Source organism: Phalangium opilio, unplaced genomic scaffold (genome assembly GCF_054372755.1).
Source record: "Phalangium opilio isolate 3A_F unplaced genomic scaffold, DU_Popi_V2 ptg000650l_1, whole genome shotgun sequence".
Lineage (NCBI taxonomy): Eukaryota > Metazoa > Arthropoda > Arachnida > Opiliones > Phalangiidae > Phalangium > Phalangium opilio.
Window position 1 is genome coordinate 675,007 of NW_028324245.1, and position 19,151 is coordinate 694,157.

At 36.2% G+C, this 19,151-nt stretch overlaps 3 protein-coding genes across 4 annotated transcripts in view; 1 reads left to right on the top strand and 2 right to left on the bottom strand.

Annotated features, from left to right (window-relative positions):
* The window catches only part of Ask1 (apoptotic signal-regulating kinase 1), a 53,337-nt gene extending 47,913 nt beyond the window's left edge, over positions 1 to 5,424 (bottom strand). The window contains exons 1-2 of the mRNA XM_089862747.1: positions 5,288 to 5,424; positions 5,093 to 5,218 (exon numbers count right to left, since the gene is read on the bottom strand). The gene's annotated coding sequence lies outside the window, so the exon portion shown is untranslated. The remainder of the gene's footprint in view (positions 1 to 5,092; positions 5,219 to 5,287) is intronic.
* A 320-nt stretch (positions 5,425 to 5,744) lies between these two features.
* Positions 5,745 to 17,021, bottom strand: jar (Myosin heavy chain 95F jaguar). Of its 2 annotated transcripts, XM_089862750.1 has the most exons (23): positions 16,865 to 17,021; positions 13,059 to 13,180; positions 12,918 to 12,987; positions 12,773 to 12,846; positions 12,566 to 12,695; positions 12,321 to 12,485; positions 11,667 to 11,764; positions 11,428 to 11,592; positions 11,204 to 11,369; positions 10,630 to 10,873; positions 10,303 to 10,460; positions 10,019 to 10,110; positions 9,868 to 9,940; positions 9,111 to 9,760; positions 8,772 to 8,979; positions 8,462 to 8,703; positions 7,938 to 8,155; positions 7,772 to 7,850; positions 7,553 to 7,710; positions 7,374 to 7,480; positions 7,159 to 7,296; positions 6,868 to 7,074; positions 5,745 to 6,385 (listed from the first exon to the last, which is right to left on the bottom strand). In XM_089862750.1, the coding sequence occupies exons 2-23, from the start codon at positions 13,170 to 13,172 to the stop codon at positions 6,234 to 6,236; spliced, it is 3,708 nt and encodes a 1,235-aa protein (XP_089718876.1). In that variant the 5' UTR covers positions 13,173 to 13,180; positions 16,865 to 17,021; the 3' UTR covers positions 5,745 to 6,233. The 2 variants fall into 2 exon arrangements, with proteins under 2 accessions (XP_089718876.1, XP_089718875.1); XM_089862749.1 differs by having other exon boundaries at positions 7,374 to 7,710.
* A 132-nt stretch (positions 17,022 to 17,153) lies between these two features.
* LOC149588469 (ribonuclease H2 subunit A) lies at positions 17,154 to 18,632 on the top strand. The gene is made up of 6 exons (XM_089862789.1): positions 17,154 to 17,422; positions 17,509 to 17,580; positions 17,639 to 17,765; positions 17,828 to 18,141; positions 18,212 to 18,335; positions 18,404 to 18,632. Exons 1-6 carry the CDS (start codon positions 17,296 to 17,298, stop codon positions 18,579 to 18,581), a joined length of 942 nt encoding a protein of 313 aa, XP_089718915.1. The 5' UTR covers positions 17,154 to 17,295; the 3' UTR covers positions 18,582 to 18,632.
* Positions 18,633 to 19,151: the final 519 nt, after the last annotated feature.

Below are 19,151 nucleotides of genomic sequence, written 5' to 3' on the forward strand. Positions count from 1 at the left end.
TTCGCTTTTCAAGAGTGTGTTTCCCGCGGCTGTTTCTATAATCCTACAAGCACGCGGCGGCATCTATAAGTGGGAAGCCCCGAATGATTAGCGTACAGTTTAAGTAAAGATATCTGTTCAGCAGCTCTCCTCTCCAATTAATCCCTCCTCTCCCCCTCGCTCCCTCTAGCTCTTTCAGGACTGGAATACCAAACTAGATTCATCCCGCTCCCTCACCGAGAGCGCATCCTCCGTGAGCTCTCCCTCGCTTTATTAAACTGATTAAGGCTTTACTTTAATGGGAAACCAATTTTAAATTATACGAACGCTTTACCGCCCAGACTGCCCAGTTTCATAACGACCCCACTACCGTAAATGTAATACAATAGCGCCTATATATAGAGAATTTGAATAAATATACCAGTATTATTACTGGCAAACCTGCAGCGTGAAGTCCACGTTAACTTTAAAATATTTACGAAAAAAATCTCTATTATATTCAAACTTCTTTGGTCGACCAGTCAAACCCTCTACGAGTCTGCTAAATATTTAATTAATTTCGCGTTAATTTACTTTTGATATTATTAAAATAAAATCCGTTCCAGGAACGCTCGTAAAAAATTAAATTAATTTACTTTACAAGGGTTTGAAAAGTCGAAAAAAGTATACAGGCGTCCTTGCTCGGTTGTTAGGAGGAGTAAAACATCGTAAATTAGCGGAAAGTTTTCCCTCTGTATTTTTTTGCCATTATTCCCAATGAGGCAGGAAGGGAAAATAGGAGAACTTTGGAAATTCTAGGTTCAAAAAGTACGGGGAAAGAAAACCTAAGAGAATAGAGATCGTTTAAAAAAGATCTTCAAAGACACGTGGTGTCATCAACAGTGAAAATACGAGAAACGCGCCCTGAGACAAATACGTTGTAACTGGCAAACTGTTCCGAAAATAAATGAGGTCGTTTTTTTCTCAACTATTCTGTTTTGACTTGATATTATTATGTCTGAAGTAATTTTGTTTATTACTAATTAAGAAATTTTGCTTAAACCAGACAGAATGTATTTAAAAATAGAAAAAAATAAAACTATGACAATGAAGTGTAAAAAAAAAAAAAACATCACTTGGGTTCCTGTCGTATGATCAAAGAATACGATGCGTCATTGGTAAACCCAACCCTTCTACAGTATATCTTTTCCGAGAAATTGAAGACCCCCCTTATACCAAAGTACCATCCGACCATTTCATATGACAGGGAGGGTCTCGATGTTTTGGGCCCTCTTTCCAAGAAGAAATAGAAAAATTGCAAGAAGATAGAGAGACCCAAACCCGAAAAAGGACAATTGAAAACCACCTACCTTGCGCGGGTAAGTAGCTTTTAAAGAAACTTCTATTGAACAAGCGAATTATCTTTAACGAAATCTTAAACATTTCCCTTCGAGTTTAGCTTAATTTTAATTTCGAAGCTACCAGCTTTTGTCTCCGAAACTCGTGATATTATAATAGGGTTAGGGTTAGTAAAAAAACCAATTTCAGGAGTTTTTTTCTGTTTCTGTCTATTCTGGGAATGGAAATTAAGAGAGGGAGAGAGAAGTGACTCTATGGGGATGGGGAGCGGCATTTGGTTCCAATGTTCTCTTTTTCCCATACATCCCAATCCTGGAAACATCAGTAGGTTATGATGTAAAATACCGCAACCAAAGAAACGACTTTCTACTCCCCAAAAACCCGAGTGGACATTTAAGAGCTCTCTCTCCTGGAGAGCGAGAGACAACTGAGCGCGGTTAAAGAGCAAGAGAGCGTAAAGGAGAGGAGTAGAACCTTTCTATGGAGGAAGAGATTGTAGTTCAGGGTTCCTATCAACTTGTAAAACTGCAGGGGTTAGCTTCTACACCTTTTCTTTATGCATACATATCCTCTTTGGTTACATCCCCCGTTTTCCCGCCAAAATACTCCACGTGGTCTCCGCGTGTGGCGGCAGAACAAAGGTTTTTATTGGATCACGAGATACGTAATGGCTAAGCTAGTAGGTCTGTCTGTAGCCGACGGAAGATAGTGGAAGGATAAACCATAGATATAAGAAGTATCGATATATAAATCTAGAATTAATTGTTTTGCCAAATTTCTATAGCGGGAAAAAGCTAAAAACGCGAACCTCGAGACAAAAATTTAATCCACGTTTAATTACTTTCAGAGATCTTGAAACTGCTATTTAAACACCCCCAGCAAATTCTAACTTATTTTTATAAATATTTCCGATATCTAGGAGGAGAATAGGCAAGGAGCGGCGCTAGCCATCCACGATCTCCAAAACCCTGAGGGAGTTAACGGTTCTCAATGACCCATTGACCCGGAAGGGGGAATGCAAACCGAGTGGGGGGAAGGTTCTTTCCCCCGCTATAACTTTCAAATCTCTGGACGGTTGCTAGACAGAAAAGAGAAAATATAAGGGGCAATGGAACGCATCCATTCAACGTCGGTTTACAGCACCTACAACCCCTGAAACGTTACCTTTCCCCCTAGCAAGTTAACTGCAAACTCATCTTGGAGGCCCTGCAGAGAAGCACACGGCCGTGTTAGCAATTCACCCTTTCTAAGGCTGCGTATTACTACATATATATAGTTGGTACGGAAAATAAAAGGGGCAAAGATTTAAGTTCTAATAGCTGTCTACAAGTCTTCGTCGTTCTCCTTGTAGTTGTAGTAGTGGAGTGGGAGGAGATTCGCTCCTTATCATCATCCTATCACGTCGAGTACTCGCTGTACTTTAGTTTATGACGTAGTGAAAGTTTTAAGGGCCACCGGAAGTAAGCCCCTCCCCATCCGTGACCCCCGCGTGATAAAGGGGAAATGGGGGGGGGTGAAGGGTTCCCCCAGAAACTATCCAAGGATCTCCTAAGCCAAAGTTAACCCTAACCCATCTTTATCCTACCAGCACGCTTTTATATATATGGATATGTCTTTCCAGAACGGTGAAGATTATTCTATTCAGCGAGTATGTTAAGATGTAAAATACGACTAGAGCAAGAGGTACTCCTTACGTTTTACGATCCACGGGGGGGGGGAGGGGATGGAGAGGTTGAATTTCTGGGAACGGAGGAGGTCATTGACGGGGTTTCTAGGCAGAAAATGACCCTTGGTGCCGCTGGCCTGATATGGGCAAGCGGGCAAGGCATGCCCCCCCCCCTTCGCAAAAATATATCGCAATGACAATAATAAAACTTTTATCTCGTTGCCAGAAATGCGTTAGGTTATGAATGTCAGTTGCAATCTTTAAAGTCTTACGTCAAATTGCAAAGGCAAAGGCAACGAACCCATTTTTGAATTATTTTGAGTGTTTCGGTTTATGGAGTCATGGACTCAATCTTATTGGGGTTTAAAACAATCATTTTGAACTGTTATAGCATTTATTTTATAAAGCGCTCGGAATAGACCAATGGATAGTGAGTGTGCCTGCGTACAAGTGTTGCCAGTCATTTGTGACGCGTAATTCAACCGATACCTACAACAGACTGACTGAATTGAGTTTTTATTTCAGTTCAGTTCGGGTCATTCAGTTCAAACCCGAAATGCCCTAATAACTAATTACTGGCAAACCCTGGCTGAAGTTTAAAGTTAAGAATAATTAACTAAAGGAAAATAGGAAATTACCTAAAAATACAGGGGGGATGCGCAACCTCACTTTTAAAGAGTAAAAATGGAGTAGGTTCCTTACTCTATTCCATTCTAAGGTTGTAACTAAACGTATACCATTTCAACAACGCGTTGTCAACGTAAGGAGAGAGAGGAAATACGTTACAGGGTATTACAGTCTTTATTTACGAGTATGGGTTGGGAAAGTTCCGGATCCGCGCGATCTTCATTTTGGGAGTTTTGAGTCTTTGGTAGGCTGCTAGCAGCGCACGCAAAACTAATTTTAAATACAATTACTCCGAAATTTACACCCGCTTGTTTCCCCTTGGAGCATATTGAGCGAGAATTTTCAAATATTCAAGCCGAGAATGCCACACTAGCAAGGGCAAGTTCAAAGCTTAAGTATTACTTACAGTAAAGAAAACTCCGGTAGCTCCGCGATTCTATTCTAAAGGGTTGGGTTTAATTTCTACCCTCCCCCCCACCCCCGATCTTTTTAGGGTCTGAACAGGCTTGCCTAATTTTCTATAGGTCCTCCTAGAGAAGAGTTTATGGCATTTTCTACTTAATCAAAATTGCTTGGACTTCATTTTTTATTATTGGGCTATATTTCTTCCTAAATGAAATTTTATATTTCTGGGCAATTAGGCTAGGTTGTTCCCCCCCCCCTTGCTTGCTGTAAAATGCACGCTATGATGGTTTTATTGCAATTGCATGCGCCAGGGAAAAATGATAGACATTTCAAGCTGCTATTCACTTGCTAAAAGTGCTACCAAAGTTCACGATAAAATATTTATATATGGTGATATTTTCTTGGAGTGTTAGTGTTTAGATTTTTATAGGAATTTGATAACTTAAATATTAAAATTTTGTGTGTTTTCCAAATTATGAAATTATTTTATCAAAAGGTACAAAGTCTAACCATGGATTTATAATAGAAGCTTACGCTTCCTGGATATTCCACTGTAGCCTTCAGTAAGGCATTTTGATTTTAAACACATTTATGTCATAAAATTCACGCGGATGGGGACTGGGGGGCTGATGACGTAGAAATTGAGGCAAACTTTTTTCTCTCGGCGCGCGTGCGCGCGCGCTTTTCTAAAAATTGTTTCGCGCGCGCTATTAAAAATTAAAACTAAAGCGCGTGAAAAACTTTCACCCCCTCTGAATTTGCCTCAAATTCTACGTCACAAACGCGCGTGCCAGGCTCCTACTAGCTCGCGCCATTTCAGACGAGGAATAAATGTTGTGCGCGTTTTAAGGCGAGTGGAATATCCAGGAAGCGTAAGCTTCTATTATAAATCCATGGTCTAACCATGGATTTTGCTAAGCCTTGGTTATTAGTAATCAGTATCTTACAAATGGTTTAAATTAATTTTAAGGATTGGTTCAGTTTTAACTTGATCAGAGATTGACTGATCATCATTAAATGCAATTACATTTTTCTAAGGCTGTTAACACCACAGACCACAAATACGAACACACTTACCTCAAAAAGGCCGTTAAATCGTCTCTAATGTCGTCCATTTCATTCTTGACCAGCAATATATGAACCAAAATCACCAACCAATCTAGGAATAACTTCAAAAACTTGTAGCCAAGGCTTAACTAAACCCTATAAATATATTTAGCAACCTAAAAATTACTAAATTTAAATTTATTAACACCAAATATCTTCGCTTACCATTTAATACAGGTCCCATTTTGATCACTAACACGTTTTAAAATATAAAATACCCGTTAATTAACTCGATTAACTTCAATTTTACCCGTAATTACAGTGAAGCACATTCAGAATCTTTCTTTAAAAGTTGAACCTAAAATGACGGTCCTTTTTGACACGAATGGCTAAAAGTGCGCCTCTTTTTAGGGTAGAAAGAAACTAAAAATAATAATCTTTTGGAAAAGGTAGCAATAAACAAGATAATTAGCCATAATTTGGAAAGGTATCAATAATTAGGGGTAAAAACATATTCTATTTAGTAAAATTTTGGAAAAGGGGAAATTTATTCAGTTGATAAAACTTGATAATAACAAAAACAGGCGCACATTTAGTCGCTCATTTTTTGACCTCTCGGTGATGTAGATGGCGCGCGCTGCATTCCCGCCAAAATTCGAATTAAATTGACACGTGGACGTGGTTTTTTTATTTTTCAAAATTTAATTTATCCAAATCACAATCAAGATTTTTATTATTTCTAAATCTGAGATCAATTACAAATAATAATAATAATAAAAAATAGGTGCTTTCCTTTTTTTCTCTCAGTGTTTTTTAATTATATTATAATTATTTTTAATAGAAAATTAAACTCAATTTAGATGCCATTTAATATTAATTTTATTTATTTAAGTTGTAAAGAAGAGAATGAAGAACCCTTTTTTAAGAAACCCTAGCCCCGATCAACGGAACTAAAAGTAGGCTACAGAAATTAATTTGGAAATTAATTTTTAATAAACATAATTATTAATTAATAAACTAAATAAAACAATTAAATTTGGTTGTGGGAGAAAAAAAAAAATAAATTGTAAATACTACAGTAAATAAAGTTAATAAAATTAATCGCAAAAAAAAAAATAAGGAATGTTTTGTAGATAGATTAATATAATTAAATCAGGAATAATTATTTTAATTATTGCCCTCTTTGAGAGGGAGGAACGTAACGTTTACCACCCAATTTTTGCCATTCACTCTCAAAATCTTTAGCAGTAATTTCCGCCCCCTTTTTACGAGTTAATCCGGTATCTTCCAAACTTAATTCGCACATTTCCATATCGTTAATACCTTAAATTAATTAGGAAAATAGAAAAAATAATAGAAAATATATTAAAAAGTTAAAAAACCAATGAGATAGAATATATATATTAAACCTAGAGTCACAACGTGAGATCTCGAGCATGAATCTTTATCAAATACGAGTGGCGCCACCTATTAATCACTCGAAGAACATTTTTAAGATAGTTTTTTGAACGTGTTAAATAAAATACGCGAGTTAAAGAATAAAAACTCTAGTCCTTTTTTAATCTAATAAATAGATGAAATAAAAAGCATAACGATGTTTCTGATTGCAAATAAGCAATAAGTAAAAGTTGTAATTAGTTCCGCTAAAGGCTCATAGATGGCGCTGTCATGTTTTGATAAACTTGCTTGATAAAAGCAATGTGTTTCGCGGTAAGCCCGGCCGATTTGAATTGTAACTCTATCTATCTCATTGTAAAAAACAAATAAAAAGTACTGGTATGAATTTCCATGTTTTTTTTAATTACCTGCAACTAAGAGTAGAGGTTGTTTATCAGGATGCAATTCCATTTGCCGGGCGATATAGTGACCATCAAAATGGGCGTACCAAAGTCCTTTAGAAGCCGGGTCAGTTCCATTAGGAGATGGTCTAACAAAGGGGATTCTGAAGTAACGTTGGCTGTTTAATTGATTCATTAATTGTGGGGGTCGAATTGTACTGGGTTTGGAAGCGGCTGCAATTAAACAAATAGATCATTAACCAAATTAAATAATTATAATTAATTATAATATAAAAATAAAAAAAAAAAGACACGCACCATTTTCAATAACAGATTGTGGTGCTCTCTCATTATTATTTGTCTCTCCGCTTTTCTTGGCGTTTCTGCTTTTCCAGGCATGGTAAACCTTCAAACGGCGATGAAATTCTTCCCGGCAAGCTTCCAGCAACTCTAAATCTATTCAATTTAAAACAAATTCGTAATTATTTAAGTTAAAAAGTGTAAAATTAAAATAAACATTAAAAACGACTTACCACAAGATGTATTGATGGTGTCGCGTAATTCCGAATACTTCCACTTGGATAAATCGTACTTCTTGTTGCTTTTGGAAGCCGCGTTACTTTTACTCATTAAGGCAGACCTTAATAATAATATAATTAACTTAATTAAATTAATATTACTGGTGGTAAAAAACAAGAAAAATAGTACTAACTTTGTAACCATAGGCGGAGTAGTCGCGTCCTCAACAACCGCGTTGTTATCCTCAGCTAATCTAATTGCCAATTCGTGATCCCGTCTCTCTTGCTCCAATTGCTGTTGACGGAAGGCTTCCGCTTGTTGCGATTTTGCCAGTTCAGCTTGCATAGCTTCCTGCAATTAAAAAAAATTAATTTAAAATAAAAAATAAAAAATAAAAAATTCAGAAACTTACAGCCAATTTCTTATCAGCTTCTTCCTGTCGCTTTCTTATTTCCTCCTCTTGCTTTCGTTTTAATTCCATTTCCGCTTTTCTAGACGCGAGATTAAGATGATTAAAACGTTCATTTCCCATTAGAAATAATTAAAATGAAGTATTACAAAGAGATCGGGTAACTTACAGCTTCCTATTTTCTTCTTCCTCGCGTTTCTTCCTTTCTTCTTCTTCCTTCAATTTCTTTTGTTGTTCCATTTCTTCTTGAATCTTACGCAATCTTGCTTGTTCTTCGGCGTTCTTCTGTTGCGTCAACTTAGTCTTAAGAGCCCCTAATTGTTCATTCATCGATTTAACTAAAGCGGCGTGATTGGCTTCGATTTCATTGGGTTTTATGTCCGTTTTCTAGGCGTCAAAAAGCAGAATTTTTCATTATTTTTCTTCCCTAATTAGCGGTCTTATTCCTGATCAGCGCCATCTACCCATAGCGGTGACTTTGAGAACTACTGTAAGCGGCAAGCCAATCAGATGTCGCTAAAATCTGGTGACGTCATTTTTGGTAAGACCCCCGAGAGTGCCAGTCAGTGACGTCACCAGATTTTAGCGACATCTGATTGGCTTGCCGCTTACAGTAGTTCTCAAAGTCGCCGCTACGGGTAGGTGGCGCTGATCAGGAATAAGACTGCTAATTTAAGAAATATCGTTAATTACCTTTAATTTATCCATGGAACTCTTTAATTGTTGTTCCAGTTGTTGAACGAGTGTGGCGCTTTGTTGTTTATCGGCTTTTAACTCGTTAACGATCGAGGACATTTGTTTCAACTGCGTTTGCAAGTTCTTCAATTTCATCATCCCCAAATATCTGGGCCTGTATTTTTTCTTGGCCAAATGCATCCTGATGTTCTTTTGAATGACGATTAGTTTTTGTTGACGATATAATATCTTGTTCTTCACTGTTAAATACAGATACAGCTATTAATCGTAATTAATTAATTAATAAATTAATTTAACTCGGACTTACGTTTAATGACGGACAAGGCGCACCATTGAGTTTTCTTCCAACGCGAAGCCACCAACCATTTTTGAACTTTTTTAATCAAAGCGGCCAAATTTTCGGGATCAGATTTCATAATTTGATCGAACTCCGCGAATTTACCGGGTCGAAAAAATACTCGGGTCATGCCAAATTTAAAATCGTTCTCGTTTAATCCCAAAGCTTTAAAAAGGGCCTAAAGAAAACCATGTGTTACGCGATTAAATTAAATTAACAATCAGGGTTCGTACAACTCGAGGAAAACCCGATTTCCCTGACATTTCCGGGTTCTCGAGGTTTTTAAAAACAAACAACCATGGTTCGTACCTTGCAAAACAATCTGGGATCCAACGAAGACAAATTTGGCGGTAAATACTTCTTGTACATATTGTAGAGTTCGGAAAACTGGGCTCTAGACGGGAACCCTTGTTGCATCAACTCCAGAACAGACGTCATACCGGAACAACGCAATTGACTCAATATTTGGCCTCCTTCGAAAAGATGGTCGACCATTTTCAAGTTGGGTTTGATGCAACGTACAAAATGGGTCCCGGTTCCCGAGAGCTTCTCCATCAATTCGCCCAACTGACTTCGAAACTTGCTACCAACGCTGATGAAGGTCAGTTTACCCCTGGTTGTAGTCGGGACACTTTCATTGGCGAATAAACTTCTCAAGAATTGATTCTTGGATTCGACCATCAATCCTTCCAAAGAGGCGTGAAGCGCGTCATTGTTTTTCTCCAGAAATTTAGCAGTTTCGTAACAAACTGCCCCGGCGAAATGACGAATAAGAAAACCTTCATCGTCGCGAATTTCTCTGTGGTCTCTGATCTTTGATTTGCGTGGAACGGCTAACCGGAAGTGCTTGTTATGATTGGAATGAACGGCCGACGTAAAATGAACGTGGCTAGCCTTTGGAAGTTTAATTTCTTCGTCTAATAGATCAAATATTCCCAGGCCTTTCGCTTCCAATAAAGCTAACGCGAAGATGATTAAAAATCAATCTAGGTATTTGATGACGCGTTTCGGGGCAGGGGTTTGCCAAATCAAACTGTAGGGATGTTGGGAAAAGATTTAAACTTACTGATGCAATCTTGATTATCAACGTAATCAATTTTTTTCACGCCTAACCCTTCTTTATCGTAAAGTTCTTGTTCCTAAAACCGAACGGAATTTCTTTTAAATAAAATTCGTCTATTTAATTACGAATATATCTATTTAAAATAAATAATAACCTGTTTCAATATACGTTCGTTAAAAAACTGTTGCAATTTTTCATTGCAATAATTAATGCAAAATTGCTCGAAACTATTAGTTTGAAAATATTCTAGATAGATAAAAAATAAAATAAAACCGAAAATAAGAAATAAATAAATAAATAACACGCGTAAACCGAATTAATTTTAAGCAAACTAAATATTTAATTCAATAAAATCATTATAATTAACACTGATACGAAGCAAAAACGACGTTAATTTCATTTCTTTTTCTTTTATTAAATTTTTTAATTATTTCTTACCGAACCCGGCAATATCCAAAACGCCAGTATAATAGGCGGATGAACTGAATGGGATACTTCGATTGATTCGTAGGACAATGTGATCAAATAGACGGGAATACATAGCTTTGGCTAAAGCGTCGCGAGCATTTTGGGCTTCATGCACTTTCAAAGGAACCCTAAAATTGTCGACAAAACGCCAGAAAAAGAAAACGCAAAAACAAAACCATGCCATGCTAATATTAATCACAACTTCAATAAAAAGTGTGTCTGACTGTGTCAAAGACGTAATTAGACTCGAAAACGTGCTGAAAAAATAGGCCAAATTAGGCCAAAAACGTTACTTACATGTATACCGTTCCTTTAGCGCCTCCTTTGCTGGTTTGCATTACTCTACTAAGCAAACTTTGCTGCAAATCATCGGGACCGACACCCATCAAAGCGGCGGCTGTATTTAAGGAAGGAAGACTACTACTAGCTACGCGACAACCACCTCGACTATCATCGGGACTTTCCTCAAACTTAACATTGCCTAAATGAAGAACAGCCGCTACTTGAGTGTAGATCGATAATTTTTCACTCTCGCCTAAACCTTAAAACACCCCCAAAACGCTAATGTTAAATTAATTTAAATATAATTAGGGATACATACAGCTAATTGGAATTATTGTTCCCTCATATCTACGCGAGTTTTATGGGCCGGCCTAGAGACCTATCCGTCACGCCTCTTTCTGCGATTTCATTGGATGGTAGCAACGCAAGTTCCTAGGTAAGCGCGCGCATCGAGATAGATTATTCGCGAGGACATAATAATCAGTCTAACTCCTCCCACAAAGCCCGCCTAGATAACATTGAGTGAAAAATGGTTACGACTCAATGATTCCTATTAGCTGTACGCATTCCTCATAAATGAAACACGTACCAATTCGAACTAGGGCTAAATCAAGGGCCTTAAAATCTTTTATATCATCAACGAGAGGGTCCTTCAGAGGACCTTTCGTTTGATGATCGCTTGATTTTTGATTAGCGTTTAATTGTTTCTCAGATTCGGGGCTGCAGAAATATTGCGTGCAGCCTTTGCTCAAATACTGAATGAAAATAAACTTATTAATACAGTACACTATAAACCGACAAACAAGTAAGTACTTGATACGCGTCCGGATTGGTTAATTTCAATTTTTGACGTAAAGAATCGGGAGCGCCAGCGCAGAGTTGATAAAAAATATGGTAATTTCTCTCTCCTTTACTCTGACCACAAATCCTGGATTTTTCCAGGAGATAATGGGATATATAGCCCCCCACAACGGCAAACTGAACGGGGGAACCGTATTAACGTTTAACGGTAATAATAATTGAATTCGTCAGACTTAAGTATAATAATTTACTTTCTCGTTGAAATGTATTTCGATAAACTTTCCAAAACGACTACTATTGTTGTTACGTAGCGTCTTAGCGTTACCGAACGCTTCCAAGATGGGATTGGCTGAGACAAACGCGATGAAAATTACAATTAGGTACGCGTAAAGGCCCATTCAAACCAGACTACAATCTTACGTCGTCGCTTTCTCGCTTAAAACTAGTCTGTTGACAAGGCGGCACAGCCAGGGTTCGGACGAAATTTTTATATTAAAAATCCCCGACTGGTCCAGCTTATCCCTAACCAAATTTTGGAAAAAAATCCCTGGGACCATTTTAAGTACGCGTTTACTACAGCCCACTTCACGATGACACCTGCAGCCCATAGATAGCATGGTTTGATATACCCAAACGAAATACCTGACGTTTTAGGAAAAAAAACTTTAAATCACTGACTTTTCCCCCCATTTCCCTGACTTATCCAGGTTTCGTACGAACCCTGCAAACGTGAAGAGTCTATAAAGGCCTGCCTAGTTCCCAGGGGAAAGGAGTTCTAGAGAAGTGACCCTTTTCGCTGGATCTAGGCCTTTAAACGAGCAACGCGACTTCGACCGACGCGTGGACGTAAGATTCTACTCTAGTCTAAACGGGGCCGGTCTTTGACAAAAACTTTTATATTTTACCATCGAGAATTCTTTGTTCTATGGGTCCAGCGTGACTACCCCAAGATTCGCATAAATATCTCAAAATATATTTGGTCGACTCAGTTTTACCGGCGCCTGATTCGCCACTGACGATAATGGACTGACTTTGCCTGAGTGATTTCATTTCTCTAAACGACTTATCAGCTAAGAACAATATTTTTAAGAAATTTAGCGTGACCACGAATGGATGGACATGGCAAAAAGTCCGTGAAAAATGTTCTCACCAATGGCGAAAACATGGGGCGGTAAAACACCCAAAGATTTTCCCTGATATTTCTTTATCGTTTCCATCGCGTACAAGTTTTTTATTTCGATGTAAGGATTAACGGCGATTAATATATTAGCTACGTACGTCTATTTAAATTATAAACATTTAATTACAATCAAAACTAAATAAATTCAACGTTAAATTAATTTAAATAAGCTCTTACGTAAATTTGATCTCTCTTATATCGCAGTCTGATATTGTTTAATAAAGTTGCCTCATTTAAATACATTAAGGCACCTTAATTAATATACCAATACGAATTAAAATTAATTTAATTAAAAGGGAGCGTTTAAATTTAATTAACTTACAGTTATCATCCACATCCTTGTTAATATCCTCTTCGGCGGGATAAATACTATCATAACTAGCCGTAATAAGCTATAGAAACACCATTTTTTTTGTTGTTTTAAATTAAATAACAATTTCTTCAAATTAAATTTGATATTAACCTGCTTAGCGTCTTCGACTAGTTGGATAGTAGCCGTATCTTCACCAATATCAACAATTTGACCTAATCTGAACCCGTGTAGGGTTTCGGGAGCCCAAACTCTACTACTATCCATGGTGGAATCTAAAAATTACCAATTAAAATTTTTTCACGTAAATATTCAAATTTCTCGTTAACTAATTAAAAATAAACAATCTAATTGTTGATTTCCGCGAAATACCTTTATTTTTATCGAAAAAATCTTTGATAATCATTTTGATTCGCGATATTAACACGCTAAAAACTTAATTAAAACGTAATTAGCCAAAGACCGAGCGAGTTAACCGACATACGCGTTGCGTTCTCTATCGAGGATACTAAAATTTTAAAAACAAAACTGCTAAAAAACTTTTTTAGGAAGATTTTAAAATCTAGGGTAAGGAGGAGGTGCCTGCCTAGTTTTAATTCGAAATAAAATGAAATTTGTGGGATGAAATTGGCTTCGTCCATCCAACCTCGTTTACAACACCAACTGAAGAAGGCGTTTATAATAAATATATAAAAATAACTGCGGTCGTAGATTCACGCTTCACAAATCGTTTCAATTAGGCGAAACTCTTATATATAGATTCCTCATTCAATTCAATTAAAAATTACAAAAAAAAAAAAGTTGGCTACGCTTCCGCGCCCTTGAATCTAGGGCTAGCTGGCAAAATTCTCTGGACAAAAATTGTTAAAAATAATTTTTTTTTTGTAAAATAGTTCCTTTTAACTCTCGCCGAATTTTGATTTTGGCGAGATCTTTTCAAATTCAAACAGTCGAAGAAAAAGTAAAGAATTTTTGTCGGTCACGATTTTGATCAGTTTTTCGTGAGGTGCTGCTACCCGAGAGCATAAGAAATAAATACAAACTTCTCCCAAACACTCTGTTAAAACTTATTTTGTTATATACGTTTTCTTTTCCTCTCAAAAATAATAATATTAAAAAAAATGCAATCTGAAAATATTATTAGGAAAAATTTCCGGTATTTTAGTTTAGTAAGTTCGATGAACTTTGACCTTTCATTAATTTCCCGTGTCTTAATTCCAGCGTAGGTAATATAGGTATGAACCCAAAAAGGTAAAGGTCATCAGTGTTCTATGGACCATTTCAAGTCGAAAATGTATCTTCTATAACAGATTTTGCCTCCGTTTTCAAAGTTACGATTGGAGTATTTTACGGATGACCCCCTGAATTAATTTGATTAGCATCGTCTTTCAATTTCTCTCGTTAATTTAATTTAAAATAATTTAATTAAGGGGTTATCCTTAAATCACTCCAAAAACGGTGTAAAAAATAGTTACATTTTCAACAGGAAATTGATTTCACTTAATTCTTTCGGAAACACCCCTTTTTAAATTATATTTATTTTTAAGTTACTGGTATATAATTATATTTACCAAATAATTCGGTCGTCCCACGCTAATTTAAAGTGATACCATGGATGAAGGATGCGCGTGAGGAAATTTGTTTTCACTCTACAGGATAGGCAACTCCCTATCTCGAGCGACAGAATATTCTGTATACACTCTGTTACAACGTCGGTTGTCAGCACGCGCAAAGCTATTTCTCTATGTAACGTAGCTTTATACGTGCTGTCAAGAGACAAAAAACTTCAGGATCTTCAGGATTTAAAACATCCGCGAGTTTTTTAGCTCGAGTGCACGGACCTCTAGGCCTTAGTTTCAAATACGTGTGAAATTACCTACAGCCTACTACACGTATTTGAAACTAGGCCTAGAGGTCCGTGCACTCGAGCTAAAAAACTCGCGGATATTTTAAATCCTGAAGATCCTGAAGTTTTTTGTCTCTTGACAGCACGTACAAAGCTACGTTACATAGAGAAATAGCTTTGCGCGAGCTGACAACCGACGTTGTAACAGAGTATATACAGAATATTCTGTCGTTCGAGATAGGGAGTTGCCGATCCTATAGCGTGAAAACAAATTTCCTCACGCGCATCCTTTATCCATGGTGATACATACAATCATTGGAGCGAGTTTAAATAAACGGTGTAGTTACGGACGGACGGGGTTAGGCCTAACTAGCTGTCTACTCTACTCAATCACGTTACAAAGGTATGGTATAAAAGGACACGAAATCAAAGATAAGCCTTTTATAATAATCTGATAACGATTTATCGGAGGCGACGGCGGCGTTGCGAGAGAGAGTTCCAAGGAGTGGTCGGTTTTTCTAACAAACGCCTTTTCACTGAGTCAAATATAGATTATTATAATAATGCAAAGCTTAAGCGATACGTAATTGCTATCTGAACTGTTGTTTCTAGTTGCACTTTCGTTTTAATTCTCAAAGAGAACAGGCATATAATAATGAAGAAATGTTTCTTATAAAACCTTTATCGTAACGCCTGGAAGATTTTCTCCAAAACCCATGATAAAAATCAAATTTCCACCACCTTCTTAATCTTAACTTTAAATTCCCCGACCTTTATGAACTATTTTTAAAACCCCTGGACTTTTCCAGGTCTTTTTTTCCTAACTTGTATTTCGCATCCCAGAACTTTTATAAAAATATGACTAATTATTCAACGCCGCCGTGAAAAAATATTTTATGGGGTGTACATTAAAAGAGGATCCTATCTGTATAATTTAATTCTTTTTCGTTTAAAAATGTACTAAAACACAATGGATATGGACTGCTAGCTTCATGCAGGACGTAAACTAAAACGAGCTCTCTCCTCCGTTTCCTGTCTATTATGGAACTTCCAACAACATATATACCGATACCTATAGACCGACTATAGCGACCGACCAACGTTATAGTTTCAAAAATAAGTGCCTAGAGAGACGGTATAAATTACATACTGCCCTAACAAAAGGGACGCGGAACAAACACCAGGCCTAAAAAACATTCTCTAGACTGGCAGCTGTTCCAAGTTAACAATTTTTAGACAAAGAAATAGATTTTCTAAACTAGAAAATGGTTGTAAACTTCTCCATCCCACCCTGTCCCTGTGTCGTTGGTTTTTGCAGCAACCCACCTACAACGTCCATCTCACAGACACCCTCTTCCACAATAAATCCACCCAACTTAGTAACTTCGATGAATCACCAAATTAGAACCTTATTTACAGCGTCCTAAATCATTCCCCGACCTTATCTTTATTGCCTAAATGTTCCGTTTTTAGGAGTTTTTCAATTCCTACACTTTGAACCAGTTCAGTAAAATATGTTATGGTTTCTTTTTAAATGGATAAAATTTTAAAACCTTGTACTTGATTTTTTTATGAATAGACAACGTTCTATTTAAAACTGGTTCAACAACTAAGTGTAAATTTGACAACAACAAAATAAAATCAAATAAAAAAGCGACGTCTAAGAACCTGCATTTATAGATCACAATCAAAACAAGTTAACACCGTGGAATAAAAGTTCAACCCTCTGTTGTTTAATGTTTAATAGAAGTTTTTGAAACAAGAATTTTCAAATCAACACGGAACTAGAGAAACTCGCGTTAATTTAGATAATCTCTACTAAAATCTATAAATATTCACGAATCTATTCACCTGTGACCTTTGCAGTACGATTATAAAAAAAAAAATGATAATACAGAGACATTTGACCTTTTCCTCAAGGAAAAATTTATCTAACGAAGACGTAACGGCTTAAATTTACGTAACAATACCCCATTTATTATAATAAGCAAACCGATTCAAAGTTTCAAAACCCATACAAAAAAATCCCAAGCCAAGGCTTAGCTTTTCAACTTTTGTTGTAGAAATTAGCCAAGGCTTACTAGCAATCACAATAAATTAGATTTAAACTCACGTTTAAAGATCACAGCGATGCAATTTGGTTATTCCTTTAGTTTTAGATCACACTCGCGACATTAAATCACCCGAAAAACCGGCTTAATTAAACTTAATTACTTTAATAATTACCGAAATTTGGCAGAAGCCTAGTAAACGCCGCACGGTTCGCGACAACTTTCCGCGCAACTGAAACTTAGAAGAGGTTCGGCACTAACTAACAAGTTAGCCTGTTGAGCGATACAATCCTTCAAGCGTCAATAACAATGAGCAATGTACAACTTAACTAGTTAGTTCGAGGATATTAATGAAGCCAGAATTCCGGCTTCCCCGCCGTTAACTTGAAGAAGCCCGGGAAAATCCTGTCGGCTGATCTTACGATATTGAATCAAAAGCCGTACAAATTGATCAAAAAATATAATTTTAATTAAAATTGGAGTAGTATCATCAATGGATTTATCCAAGTATATCGATAACCCTTCCGAGAGTACTATAATTAAAAGTTTAGTACCTAAAAGATGTTTAAAACTGCCTTGTGCCTTGGGTATTGACGAAGCTGGTAGAGGCCCAGTATTAGGTAAGCCATAAAAATTGATAAAAATGGAATTCAAGGATCGTAATAAACTAATTAAATACCACGTACGTATTTCATAATCCATTCAGGACCTATGGTATATGGCGCATTTTATTGCCCTATTGAAGATGAATCTAAACTTAAGGGACTTGGCTTTGCTGGTAAGGTTTTATTTCCCTCTTTTTAATTATTTTTGGTATTTTAATTATTATTTTTAAGACTCTAAAACCCTAACTGAGGAAAAACGGGATGACTTATTCACTGTTATTGAAAATAATAGCGAATATATGGGATGGAGCTTAGAAATTCATTCACCAAATACAATTAGTAATTGCATGCTACGAAGGTATGTTCTAATTTACCTTAAAAAAATAGGCCAAATATTTTCAAAAACGTTTATTTCTTAAGATGTAAACATAATTTGAACACAATATCTCAAGATTCGGCTGTAGAATTGATTAATCAAGCCATAAATGATGGTGTTAATTTGAAAGAAGTTTACGTAGACACTGTGGGAATGCCTGACAAGTATCAAGTCATGTTATTGAAACATTTCCCTGATTTGAAAATAACAGTGGCAAAAAAAGCGGATTCAACGTATCCCGTAGTTAGTGCTGCTAGTATTTGCGCTAAAGTCTCCAGAGATAAAATTCTACAAAATTGGAACTTCATAGAGGGAGACAAATTCAAAGGGAAAAAATATGGATCCGGTTATCCTAATGGTTAATAACAAATTTATTAACTAATTAATTAGCTTAAATATTTATTGATTAGTTTTTTATAATATGACAGATCCTGATACCAAAAAATTTCTCGAAGGAAATATTGATAAAGTTTTTGGTTTTCCACAGTTAGTTAGGTTTAGTTGGAAAACTGTTGATAATATTTTGGATGGTAAAGCCATAGAGGTGACATGGTATGATTGATAATATTGCTAATTAACGCGTGAGGTTTAGAATTAATTTAATTTGAGATTAATTTCAGGGATGAAGAAGATGAGGAAGTAAAAAAACCGCGTAAAAAATCTGAAAAATCTCCAGTAAAATCCGCCAATTTGCAACAATTTTTTCAAAGAACTCCGAAGCCAAATATGGAAGTTAAAGCAAAATCACATGCATTTTTTCGTGATCGATGTTTGACCCAAGTTTCATCTTTGACTTAAAGAAATTGTTTAAACTGGTTTCTAAATAAATAAAATCATTTTTAATCATAATTAATTGTGTTTCATTTAAAAAATTAAAATTAGTCTCTCAAAGTCAAATTTTAAATTTACCGCCAATATATAAACTGAGCAGGAATCCAATAGTTGGTGGCGCCCTCTGCCATCATAATTTTATCAAAATATTAAATTAAATTAATTAAATGCAATCAATAAAATATATTTAAATAAATTAACTCTTACTCAAAATTAAATCCAATCTTCAAAATATATTTAAATGAAACTAATTTTAATAGTTGCGTAGTATTTAACTAGATGGCGTAAAGAAATATATTTAAATTGAGCGAGCTAGCCTAGGAGGTTACGCTCGTTAGGCAGGTAAGCCAGCATTCAGGGTAAAATATCCCGGGTTAATTCAATAGGCGCCTGTAGAAATGTTTTACCCGCAACACATCGCTATCCAGGGAAATACTAAACTGTATGGGCAATACTCCTAATTCAATTTATGATGTGAATTTATGTTTCTACAAAAGATACGAGGATGTCCTTTGAGTATATCATAGACCTATTTGT

Excerpts from the sequence above, each read along its gene's own strand:
- LOC149588469 (XM_089862789.1), top strand. The coding sequence starts at position 17,296 with ATGGATTTATCCAAGTATATCGATAACCCTTCCGAGAGTACTATAATT. Across the intron at positions 18,142-18,211 it reads TGGATCCGGTTATCCTAATG|ATCCTGATACCAAAAAATTT; the intron begins GTTAATAACAAA and ends ATAATATGACAG. Across the intron at positions 18,336-18,403 it reads AAAGCCATAGAGGTGACATG|GGATGAAGAAGATGAGGAAG; the intron begins GTATGATTGATA and ends GATTAATTTCAG.
- jar (XM_089862749.1), bottom strand. The coding sequence starts at position 13,172 with ATGGATAGTAGTAGAGTTTGGGCTCCCGAAACCCTACACGGGTTCAGA. Across the intron at positions 9,941-10,018 it reads ACGAACGTATATTGAAACAG|GAACAAGAACTTTACGATAA; the intron begins GTTATTATTTAT and ends GTTCGGTTTTAG. Across the intron at positions 7,075-7,158 it reads ACAATCTGTTATTGAAAATG|CCGCTTCCAAACCCAGTACA; the intron begins GTGCGTGTCTTT and ends GTTTAATTGCAG.